This window comes from Lampetra fluviatilis, chromosome 70 (genome assembly GCF_964198595.1).
Source record: "Lampetra fluviatilis chromosome 70, kcLamFluv1.1, whole genome shotgun sequence".
NCBI classification, from domain to species: domain Eukaryota; kingdom Metazoa; phylum Chordata; class Hyperoartia; order Petromyzontiformes; family Petromyzontidae; genus Lampetra; species Lampetra fluviatilis.
This window is the reverse complement of record NC_136344.1, coordinates 2,740,318-2,754,137: the sequence shown is the minus strand read 5'-3', so window position 1 is coordinate 2,754,137 and position 13,820 is coordinate 2,740,318. Positions and strand designations below refer to the sequence as shown.

The 13,820-nt window shown below is 53.2% G+C and overlaps 1 protein-coding gene across 1 annotated transcript in view; it reads left to right on the top strand.

The window, feature by feature from the left end:
* LOC144952841 (piezo-type mechanosensitive ion channel component 1-like) overlaps positions 1-13,820 on the top strand; it is a 42,846-nt gene that overhangs the window by 17,413 nt on the left and 11,613 nt on the right. Inside the window, exons 4-7 of the mRNA XM_078883310.1 lie at positions 413-505; positions 2,895-3,067; positions 5,749-5,877; positions 8,743-8,825. Coding sequence (XP_078739436.1) covers positions 413-505; positions 2,895-3,067; positions 5,749-5,877; positions 8,743-8,825 — 478 coding nt within the window. The remainder of the gene's footprint in view (positions 1-412; positions 506-2,894; positions 3,068-5,748; positions 5,878-8,742; positions 8,826-13,820) is intronic.

Here is a 13,820-nt window from a genome sequence, read left to right as displayed (position 1 = left end):
TTTGTTATTGATGTAGTTGATGATGATGTAGTTGTTGATGCAGTTGTTGATGATGTAGTTGTTGATGCAGTTGTTGATGTTGTTGTTGTTGATGTAGTTGTTGTTGATGTTGTTGTTGTTGATGTTGTTGATGTTGTTGTTGTTGATGTTGATGTTGTTGTTGATGTAGTTGTTGTTGATGTTGTTGTTGATGTTGTTGATGTTGTTGTTGTTGATGTTGATGTTGTTGTTGATGTAGTTGATGTTGTTGTTGTTGTTGATGTAGTTGTTGATGTTGTTGTTGATGATGTTGTTGTTGATGTTGTTGTTGATGTTTGTTGACAATGATTTAGTTGTTGATGCAGTTGTTGATATTTGTTGTTGTTGATGTTGTTGATGATGTTGTTGTTGATGTTGTTGTTGATGTGAACAGCCGCTGTTCACGATGAGTGCCCAGCACCCCGAGCTGGTCGTGCTGCAGGAACACGAATACGAAGCCCTCAAAGCCAAGCTCAGCTCCAGCGGGGTGAGCCACACCACACCGTGTCACACCACACCGTGTCACACCACACCACACTACACCACACTACACCACACCGCACCACACCACACTACACCACACCAAGCACGGCTCCAGCGGGGTGAGCCACACCACACCGTGTCACACCACACCACACCGTGTCACACCACACCACACCACACCACACCGCACCACACCACACTACACCACACCAAGCACGGCTCCAGCGGGGTGAGCCACACCACACCGTGTCACACCACACCGTGTCACACCACACCACACCGTGTCACACCACACCACACCAAGCACGGCTCCAGCGGGGTGAGCCACACCACACCGTGTCACACCACACCGTGTCACACCACACCGTGTCACACCACACCACACTACACCACACCAAGCACGCCTCCAGCGGGGTGAGCCACACCACACCGTGTCACACCACACCACACCGCACTACACCACACCACACCGCACCACACCACACTACACCACACCAAGCACGCCTCCAGCGGGGTGAGCCACACCACACCGTGTCACACCACACCGTGTCACACCACACCACACCACACCACACCGCACCACACCACACTACACCACACCAAGCACGGCTCCAGCGGGGTGAGCCACACCACACCGTGTCACACCACACCACACCGTGTCACACCACACCACACCAAGCACGGCTCCAGCGGGGTGAGCCACACCACACCGTGTCACACCACACCGTGTCACACCACACCGTGTCACACCACACCACACTACACCACACCAAGCACGCCTCCAGCGGGGTGAGCCACACCACACCGTGTCACACCACACCACACCGCACTACACCACACCACACCGCACCACACCACACTACACCACACCAAGCACGCCTCCAGCGGGGTGAGCCACACCACACCGTGTCACACCACACCACACCACACCACACTACACCACACCAAGCATGCCTCCAGCGGGGTGAGCCACACCACACTACACCACACCACACCGTGTCACACCACACCGTGTCACACCACACCAAGCACGCCTCCAACGGGGTGAGCCACACCACACCGTGTCACACCACACCACACTACACCAAGCACGCCTCCAGCGGGGTGAGCCACACCACACCACACTACACCACACCGTGTCACACCGTGTCACACCACACCACACTACACCACACAGCAGCACACCACACCACACTACACCACACCGCACCGTGTCACACCACACCAAGCACGGCTCCACGCGGGGTGAGCCACACCACACCGCACCGTGTCACACCACACCGTGTCACACCACACCACACTACACCACACCACACCACACCGTGTCACACCACACCAAGCACGCCTCCAGCGGGGTGAGCCACACCACACCACACTACACCACACCGTGTCACACCACACCACACTACACCACACAGCAGCACACCACACCATATCCCTCATTAAAATGCAAATCAAGTTATAGCATTTTTGACATGCGTTTTTTCTGGATTTTGTTGTTGTTGTTAATCTGTCTCTCACTGTTCAAATAAACCTACCATTGCAATTATAGACTGATCATTTCTTTGTCAGCGGCAGAGGTCGCAACCGGGTACCCGATACCCGTACCCTACCCAATACCCGGCTACCCGTACCCGGCCGGGTACGGGTAGCCGTTTGCGACCCTGGTGCGGCCGGGTACGGGTAGGCCGTGAGTCACTGTTGAGTCACCGTTTGTCACTCATTTCCCAACGTCTTGTCTCTTCTCACAATTCAAGTTCCTAGAATCAACCCACCCGCGCCTCCAACATGGCTTCATCACCAGACGTCGCAATCGGGTACCCGATACCCGTACCCTACCCGTACCCGGCCGGGTACGGGTAGGGTACGGGTACGGCCGGGTACGGGTACCCGTTTGCGACCCTGGTGCGGCCGGGTACGGGTAAGGAATCAAAACCCGTTTGCGACCTCTGGTCAGTGGGCAAACGTACAAAATTAGCAGGGGATCAAATACTTTTTAAATCCTTTATATTAAGTTCACTTGCTTGCTTGCTTACGACCGTGCAAATCTTTCGGTCGTTTTTTAACCCACTTCCCGTGATCCAATCGAGCTGACATTTTGCACACAGACTCGTTGTGCGTGACAATTAATTTTCGTGAAAAAAAAAATTCCAAAATGTTACACTTTTTAGGACAAAATTATTATATGTAATTACCAATTGCTTAACGGTTGCATGCAATCATCTGACCCATAGGTGGCAGCCATCTCAAGCCAGAGGACGAGAGGACTCTAGCTGCCACGCGTATAAAGGATTTATAGTGAAAAACTTAGTTTTTACGGGTTATTTTTTCCCTCACTGTACATGAAGAAACTGAAAACTGAAACTGAAACCTGTCCGCGTGTTGTGCCCCAGTCGGCGCTGCAGTTCATGTCCATGTACGAGCACCGGGACGTGACGCGCGCCAAAATCAAGGGCAACTCGGGCTCCGTGTGGAGCGTCAGCCCGCCCAGCCGGGCCGACATGATCACGGAGTTGCGTGACGGCACCACGGACATCGCCCTGCGCTTCGCCTGGACACTGCAGCGGTGAGAGGGAGCCCCCCCAAACTACACCCAGGGCCCCCCGCCGGGCCCACCCGCTAGGCTCTAAGGAAAGCTGTCTCGGGTGTGGACCAATCAACTTCAAGGACAGTGCATATTATTATCAGAGTTGTGTTTTTTTTTGCATTTTGACTGGTTGTGTTGTGGTTATTGAAAACATGATGCCTTGTATAAAGGTGTCAGTTTTTGTACCAGTTGAAAGGGTAAAAACCTATCACTATATTTTGCATTTTGACTGCTTGTGTTGTGGTTATTGAAAACATGATGCCTTGTATAAAGGTGTCAGTTTTTGTACCAGTTGAAAGGGTAAAAACCTATTACTATTTTTTGCCACTGGTAAAGGAGATGTCTCATAGTGTAAATGCTTGCCCCGAGCTCTCATACTCTGATGGTGCGCTGTTTTTGAGTTGTACGCCTTTTGGCGTCATCTGGTCCAACACCATGTGAGACTAGGCTCTAAGGAAAGCTGTCCCGGGTGTGGACCAATCAACTTCAAGGACAGTGCATATCATTATCATCATCAGAGTTGTTTCTTTTTGCTTGCTTTTGACTGCTTGTGTTGTGGTTATTGCAAACATGATCGCTTGTATAAAGGTGTCAGTGTTTGTACCAGTTGAAAGGGTAAAAACCTTCGATGTAAAGCTTTCGTGACTGCAGCAGGGATTCATCTTCTTGGTTCTTTCGGTAAAGTCATCACGTAGAAGGGAAATAATAAAGTAATAAAAATGAAACATAATAAAATAATAAAAATAAAACATAATAAAATAATAAAAATAAAACATAATCAAATAATAAAAATACAATATAATAAAAGTTAAACTTAATAAAAGAATAAAAATAAAACATAATAAAATAATAAAAATAAAACTTAATAAAATAATAAAAATACAATATAATACAATAATGAAAATACAATATTATAAAATAATAAAAGTAAAACATAATAAAATAATAAAAGTAAAACTTAATAAAATAATAAAAATAAAACATAACAAAAAAATACAAATGAAACGTAATAAAATTTCGATTTGAAGCTTTCGTGACTGCTGCAGGGATTCATCTTCTTGGTTCTTTCGGTAAAGTCGCCACGTAGAAGGGAAGCGGGTCGCGGACATTATTTTATCATGTTTTATTATTTTATTACTTCCCTTCTACGTGACTTTACCGAAAGAACCAAGAAGAGGGTAAAAAAACCTACTACTATATTTTGCCACTGGTAAAGGAGATGTCTCATAGTCACTTTAAGATATTTCCTGGTCGTGTTTTTGTCTCGTTGCGGTTGCACCCGACTCCAGATCCGCACGGCTCACAGGGTTACACCCAACACATGATACTGAAGAAGAAAAACTGAAAACTTTGCGTTCATACACTATGGGAACCTCATTTGCCAGTAAAAATATGATAATTGGTTCTTTACCCTTCTATCTGGCAACAAAACTGACACCTTTTTTTTTGTTACAAGGAGTCATGTTTGCATAGACCGCAATACCTGCATTCGTAATACAAACAAAAGAACATAACTCTGATAATGTATGCACTGCGTTCATAATCACCGTTGTTTGGGTGTTAGATCGCGTTGATTATAAATGTGTCGTAACCCTCCACCACTCGCGACACGGCCAATCGGTAGAAAAGTGTCACGTTGACAAAAGACAAAATAGTTCACTGCTTTAGCCCCATACCGGTGTGTTGAAACGCGAAACCACAACATTTACAATTTGAGTTGTACGACGTTTCGCTGGTGATTGCATCCAGCATCATCGGGCAATTCGCCAGAATGGTGAGGGGCTCTGCTGTGTCTGACGAAATGCCCGATGATGCTGGATGCAATTACCAGCGAAACGTCGTACAACTCAAATTGTAAATGTTGTGGTTTCGCGCTTCAACACACCGGTATGGGGCTAAAGCAGTGAACTATTTTGTCTTTTGTCAACGTGACACTTTTTTAAATCCTTTATATTAAGTTCGCTTGCTTGCTTAGGACCGTGCAAATCTTTCGGTCGTTTTTTAACCCACTTCCCGTGATCCAATCGAGCTGACATTTCGCACACAGACTCGTTGTGCGTGAAAATGCATTTTCGTGAAATTTTTTTTCCAAAATTTTACACTTTTTAGGACAAAAATATTATATTGAATTACCAATTGCTTAATGGTGCAATGCAATCATCTGACCCATAGGTGGCAGCCATCTCAAGCCAGAGGACGAGAGGACTCTAGCCGCCACGCATATAAAGGATTTATAGTGAAACACTTTGTTTTTACGGGTTATACTTGTTACTGATTGGCCGTGTCGGGTGGTGGAGGGTTACGACACATTTATAAATAACGCGAACTAACACCCAAACAACGGTGATTATGAATAATATTGGTCGCGAAAGCCTCACACGTAAATTTCGATTGAAAGCTTCTTTCGTGACTGCAGGGATTCATCTTCTTGGTTCTTTCGGTAAAGTCGTCACGTAGAAGGGAAATAATAAAATTATAAAAATTTAACTTCATAAAATAATTCTGAATGAGACGCTGTCTTCCCGACAGACGCTGTTCTTCACCTGAGGACGGCTGCCTGCGTTGTGGCCGAAACGTCGTGAGAATTATTTTATGAAGTTTTATTTTCATTATTTTATAGCCTCACACGTGTTAAAATGTAAACTTTGCGTGCCGCGCAGGAACCTGAGCATGGGAGGCAAGGCGGAGTTCGCGATGGAGAAACACGTGGTGATGCTGGAGAGACACGCGGAGCCACGGGTCCGGCTCGCCGACATGCTGGAGCACAGGCACTCCAACAACCACTCGGTGTACGTACGCCAGACGACGACGACGACGACCATCCACCCCGGCCCTCCGTGTAGCCTCAAGCGGCAGCGGCAATAGCAGCAGCAACAGCAGCAGTAGCAGTAGCAGCAGCAGCAACAACAGCAGCAGCAGCAGCAACAGCAGCAGCAGCAGTAGCAGCAGCAGCAGCAGCAACAGCAGCAGTAGCAGCAGCAGCAACAACAGCAGCAGCAGCAGCAACAGCAGCAGCAGCAGTAGCAGCAGCAGCAGTAGCAGCAGCAGCAGTAGCAGCAGCAGCAGTAGTAGCAGCAGCAACAGCTGCAGCAGTAGCAGCAGCAGTAGCAGCAGCAGCAGTAGCAGCAGCAGCAGTAGCAGCAGCAGCAGCAGCAGCAGCAGCAGTAGCAACAGCAGCAGCAGTAGCAGCAGCAGTAGCAGCAGCAGTAGCAGCAGCAGCAGTAGCAACAGCAGCAGCAGTAGCAGCAGCAGCAACAGCTGCAGCAGTAGCAGCAGCAGTAGCAGCAGCAACAGCAGCAACAGCAGCAGCAGTAGCAGCAGCAGTAGCAGCAGCAGCAGCAGCAACAGCAGCAGCAGTAGCAGCAGCAGCAACAGCAGCAGCAGTAGCAGCAGCAGCAACAGCTGCAGCAGCAGCAACAGTAGCAGCAGCAACAGCAGCAGCAGTAGCAGCAGCAGCAGCAGCAACAGCAGCAGCAACAGCAGCAGCAGCAGCAGCAGCAACAGCAGCAGCAACAGCAGCAGCAACAGTAGCAGCAGCAACAGCAGCAGCAGCAGGGAGCAACGAAGGCCAAAGGAGCCGTTCATAAATGATGATCGTCACTGGGTGTTGGCCGTGAGCGGGAATCGAACCCGTGTCGCCGGGGTCATAGCGCAGCGTAGCGCTGACTGCTACCACACTACCGCTCACCCAAACACACACACACACAGCTACACAGGCATACACACATACACACACACACACAGACACACACACACAGTTACACACACACAGACACACACAGTTACACACACACAGTTACACACACACACAGACACACACACACAGTTACACACGCAAAGTTACACACACACACAGACACACACACACAGTTACACACACACACAGACACACACACAGTTACACACACATAGTTACACACACAGAGACACACACAGTTACACACACACAGTTACACACACACACAGACACACACACACAGTTACACACGCAAAGTTACACACACACACAGACACACACACACAGTTACACACACACACAGACACACACACAGTTACACACACATAGTTACACACACACAGTTACACACACACACAGACACACACACACAGTTACACACACACAGTTACACACAGACACACACACACAGACGCACACACAGACACACAGACACACAGACACACACACACAGACACACACACAGTTACACACACACAGTTACACACACACAGTTACACACACACACAGACACACACACACAGTTACACACACACAGTTACACACAGACACACACACACAGACGCACACACAGACACACACACACACAGACACACACACGCAGACATACACATACACACACACAGACACACATACACAGACACACACACACACAGTTACACAGACATACACACATACATACACACACAGACACACACACAGACGTACACACAGACACACACACACAGACGCACACACAGACACACACACGCAGACATACATACACAACAACAACCGCCATTCGCCACTAAGTGGCGGTGACGTCACCACGACGCTTGTGCCAGGCCATGTGCACCTTGAGGCCACGTGAAGTGTCGAACGCCCGCTGGCAGGAGGTCACGGGGCAGACCCAGCAGGTGCCACGGGTCGACTGACCGAGATGATCGAGATGACTGGCTGATGCACCACCTGTGCCCCCTACTGTGCCAACTTGCTGAGCTTTAGCCACCCGGCGCTCCGCTCGTTGTTGTGAGCGTCGCTCCTCCTCCCTCGATACACACAGACACACACACACAGACATACACACACACACACAGACACACACACAGACACACACACAGACATACACACAGACACACACCACAGACATACACACACACAGACATACACACAGACACACACACAGACATACACACAGACACATACACACAGACACACACACACAGACATACACACAGGCACACACAGAGACACACACACACAGAGACACACACAGACACACACAGAGACACACACACACACAGACACAGATATACACACAGACATACACACACACACAGACACACACGCAGACATACACACATACACACAGACATACACACACGTGCATTGTACGTGGAGAGCGGTGGTGCAGCGGTTAGCACAGCACCGCGTCACGAACTCTGGCAAAGGCCCCGAGTTCGATTCCCGCTCGCGATCACAATGACGGCATCGATCATCTGAACCCGGTCCTGAGTCCTCCCCTAGGTCGACTCAGCCCTAAACGAGTACCCGGTGTGGAGTGTAGTACCAGCACTAGGGGAGACAAAGGCGGCCGGGCGTGGTGCTGACCAGCACTTGTCCCGACAGCCTTGTAGAGGCTACACGGGGGACCTTTGTCTGTGTGTCTATAGACACTCCTGCTGCTACTAACAGCACTTGCCCCGACAGCCTGTTAGAGGCTACACGGGGGAGCTTTGTCTGTGTGTCTATAGGCACTGCTGCTGCTACTAACAGCACTTGACCCTACAGTCCTGTTAGAGGCTACACGGGGGACCTTTGTCTGTGTGTCTATAGACACTGCTGCTGCTACTAACAGCACTTGCCCCGACAGCCCTGTTAGAGGCTACACGGGGGAGCTTTGTCTGTGTGTTTGGTGTCTCTCTGCCGTGCTCACCAGGTGCATCAGCAAGGTGTTCCCCAGGTACATCCGAGGGATGAGCGGCCCAACCGCCTCACCTGTGGAGGAGATGTCAACAGAGGGTGAGTAGCGGGGCGACTCCACCTCGCCCGCTCCACCCGCTCGCCCGCCCGCTCACCCATTGCACAACTCGTTCACCTACCCGCACACCCGTTCACCCACCCATTCACCCACCCACTCACCCACTCACTCACCCATTCACCCACCCATTCACCCACTCACTCACCCACTCACTCACCCACACACTCATTGACTTACTCACTCACCCACCCACTCACTCACCCACTCACCCACCCATTCACCCACTCACTCACTCACCCACACACTCATTGACTTACTCATTCACCCACCCATTCACTCACTTATTCACCCACCCACTCACCCACCTACACACACATTGATCAACTCATTCACCCACTCACTCACTCATTCACCCACCCATTCACCCACCCACTCAATCACCCATTCACCCACCTACTCACCCACTCACTCACCCACTCACCCACCCATTCACCCACTCACTCACCCACACACTCATTGACTTACTCATTCACCCACCCATTCACTCACTTATTCACCCACCCACTCACTCACCCACCTACACACACATTGATCAACTCATTCACCCACTCACTCACTCATTCACCCACCCATTCACCCACCCATTCACCCACCCACTCAATCACTCACCCACTCACCCACCCACACACTCATTCAGCAAGTCATTCACCCACCCATTCACTCACCAATTCACCCACGCACTCACTCACTCATTCGATCCCACCCACCTATTCACCCAAACACCCACCCACTCATTGACGAACTCATTCACCCACCCACCCACTCATTTGCCCACTCCCCCCACCCACCTACTCACTCAACCACTCACCCACCCACACTTTAATCCACTCACTCACTCACCCACCCACTCATTCACCCACTCACCCACCCAACCACCCACTCACTCAAACCACTCACCCATTCACACATTCACCCACTCACACATTCACCCACTTATTCACCCACTCCCCCACCAACCCACTCGCTCAACCACTCACCCACCAACCCACTCATTCACCCACTCACTCAGCCACCCACTAATTCACCCACTCACCCACCCACTCACTCAACCACTCATCCACCCATGCACTCAACCGCATCACCCACCCACCCACCCACTCACTCACCCACCCACCCACCCACTCACCCACCCACCCACTCACTCACCCACCCACCCACCCACTCACTCACTCACCCACCCACCCACTCACTCACTCACCCACCCACCCATCCACACATTCACCCACTCAATCACTCAATCACTCACCCACCCACTCATTTACCCACCCACCCACTCACCCACCCACCCACCCACTCAACCATCCACCCACCCACCCACTCACCCACTCACTCACTCACTCACCCACTCACTCACCCACTCACTCAAACACTCACCCACTCACCCACTCACCCACCCACTCACTCACCCACCCACTCACCCACCCACCCACTCACCCACCCACCCACCCACTCAACCATCCACCCACCCACCCCACTCACCCACCCACCCACTCACTCACCCACTCACCCACTCACTCAAACACTCACCCACTCACCCACTCACCCACCTACCCACTCAACCACTCACTCACCCACCCACCGACTCACCCACCCACCCATTCACTCAATCAACCACTCACTCACCCACCCACTCACTCACCCACCCACCCACCCACTCACTCACCCACCCACCCACCCACTCACTCACCCACCCACTCACTCACTCACCCACCCACCCACTCATTCACCCACTCACCCATCCACACATTCACCCACTCAATCACTCAATCACTCACCCACTCACCCACTCACTCACCCACCCACTCACCCACCCACCCACTCACTCACCCACCCACTCACTCACTCACCCACCCACTCACTCACCCACCCACCCACCCACTCACCCACTCACCCACTCAACCACTCACTCACCCACCCACCGACTCACTCACCCACCCACTCACTCACCCACCCACCGACTCACCCACCCACCCATTCACTCAATCAACCACTCACTCACCCACCCACTCACCCACCCACTCACTCACCCACCCACCCACTCACTCACTCACCCACCCACCCACTCACTCACTCACTCACCCACCCACCCATCCACACATTCACCCACTCAATCACTCAATCACTCACCCACCCACTCATTTACCCACCCACCCACTCACCCACCCACCCACCCACTCAACCATCCACCCACCCACCCACCCACTCACTCACCCACTCACCCACTCACTCAAACACTCACCCACTCACCCACTCACCCACCCACTCACTCACCCACCCACTCACCCACCCACCCACTCACCCACCCACCCACCCACTCAACCATCCACCCACCCACCCACTCACCCACCCACCCACTCACTCACCCACTCACCCACTCACTCAAACACTCACCCACTCACCCACTCACCCACCTACCCACTCAACCACTCACTCACCCACCCACCGACTCACCCACCCACCCATTCACTCAATCAACCACTCACTCACCCACCCACTCACTCACCCACCCACCCACCCACTCACTCACCCACCCACCCACTCACTCACCCACCCACTCACTCACTCACCCACCCACCCACTCATTCACCCACTCACCCACCCACCCACTCACTCACCCACTCACCCACCCACTCACTCACCCACCCACCCACCCACCCACTCACCCACCCACCCACCCACTCACTCACTCACCCACCCACTCACTCACTCACTCACCCACCCACCCACTCACTCACTCACCCACCCACTCACTCACTCACTCACCCACCCACCCACTCATTCACCCACTCACCCATCCACACATTCACCCACTCAATCACTCAATCACTCACCCACTCACCCACTCACTCACCCACCCACTCACCCACCCACCCACTCACTCACCCACCCACTCACTCACTCACCCACCCACTCACTCACCCACCCACCCACCCACTCACCCACTCAACCACTCACTCACCCACCCACCGACTCACTCACCCACCCACTCACTCACCCACCCACCGACTCACCCACCCACCCATTCACTCAATCAACCACTCACTCACCCACCCACTCACCCACCCACTCACTCACCCACCCACCCACCCACTCACCCACCCACCCACCCACCCACTCACCCACCCACTCACCCACTCACCCACTCACCCACCCACTCACTCACCCACCCACCCACCCACTCACCCACCCACCACCCACTCACCCACCCACCCACTCACTCACCCACCCACTCACTCACTCACTCACCCACCCACTCACTCACCCACCCACCCACCCACTCACCCACTCAACCACTCACTCACCCACCCACCGACTCACTCACCCACCCACTCACTCACCCACCCACCGACTCACCCACCCACCCATTCACTCAATCAACCACTCACTCACCCACCCACTCACCCACCCACTCACTCACCCACCCACCCACCCACCCACTCACCCACCCACCCACCCACTCACCCACCCACTCACCCACTCACCCACCCACTCACTCACCCACCCACCCACTCACCCACCCACCCACCCACTCACCCACCCACCCACTCACTCACCCACCCACTCACTCACTCACCCCACCCACTCACTCACCCACCCACCCACCCACTCACCCACTCAACCACTCACTCACCCACCCACCGACTCACTCACCCACCCACTCACTCACCCACCCACCGACTCACCCACCCACCCATTCACTCAATCAACCACTCACTCACCCACCCACTCACCCACCCACTCACTCACCCACCCACCCACCCACCCACTCACCCACCCACCCACCCACCCACTCACTCACTCACCCACCCACTCACTCACTCACTCACCCACCCACCCACTCACTCACTCACCCACCCACTCACTCACTCACTCACCCACCCACCCACTCATTCACCCACTCACCCATCCACACATTCACCCACTCAATCACTCAATCACTCACCCACTCACCACTCACTCACCCACCCACTCACCCACCCACCCACTCACTCACACCACCCACTCACTCACTCACTCACCCACCCACTCACTCACCCACCCACCCACCCACCACTCACCCACTCACCCACTCAACCACTCACTCACCCACCCACCGACTCACTCACCCACCCACTCACTCACCCACCCACCGACTCACCCACCCACCCATTCACTCAATCAACCACTCACTCACCCACCCACTCACCCACCCACTCACTCACCCACCCACCCACCCACTCACCCACCCACCCACCCACCCACTCACCCACCCACCCACTCACTCACCCACCCACTCACTCACTCACCCACCCACTCACTCACCCACCCACCCACCCACTCACCCACTCAACCACTCACTCACCCACCCACCGACTCACTCACCCACCCACCTCACTCACCCACCCACCGACTCACCCACCCACCCATTCACTCAATCAACCACTCACTCACCCACCCACTCACCCACCCACTCACTCACCCACCCACCCACCCACCCACTCACCCACCCACCCACCCACTCACTCACTCACCCACCCACTCACTCACTCACTCACTCACTCACCCACCCACCCACTCACTCACTCACTCACCCACCCACTCACTCACTCACTCACCCACCCACCCACTCATTCACCCACTCACCCATCCACACATTCACCCACTCAATCACTCAATCACTCACCCACTCACCCACTCACTCACCCACCCACTCACCCACCCACCCACTCACTCACCCACCCACTCACTCACTCACTCACCCACCCACTCACTCACCCACCCACCCACCCACTCACCCACTCACCCACTCAACCACTCACTCACCCACCCACCGACTCACTCACCCACCCACTCACTCACCCACCCACCGACTCACCCACCCACCCATTCACTCAATCAACCACTCACTCACCCACCCCACTCACCCACCCACTCACCCACCCACCCACCCACTCAATCACCCACCCACTCACTCACCCACCCACCCACTCACCCAC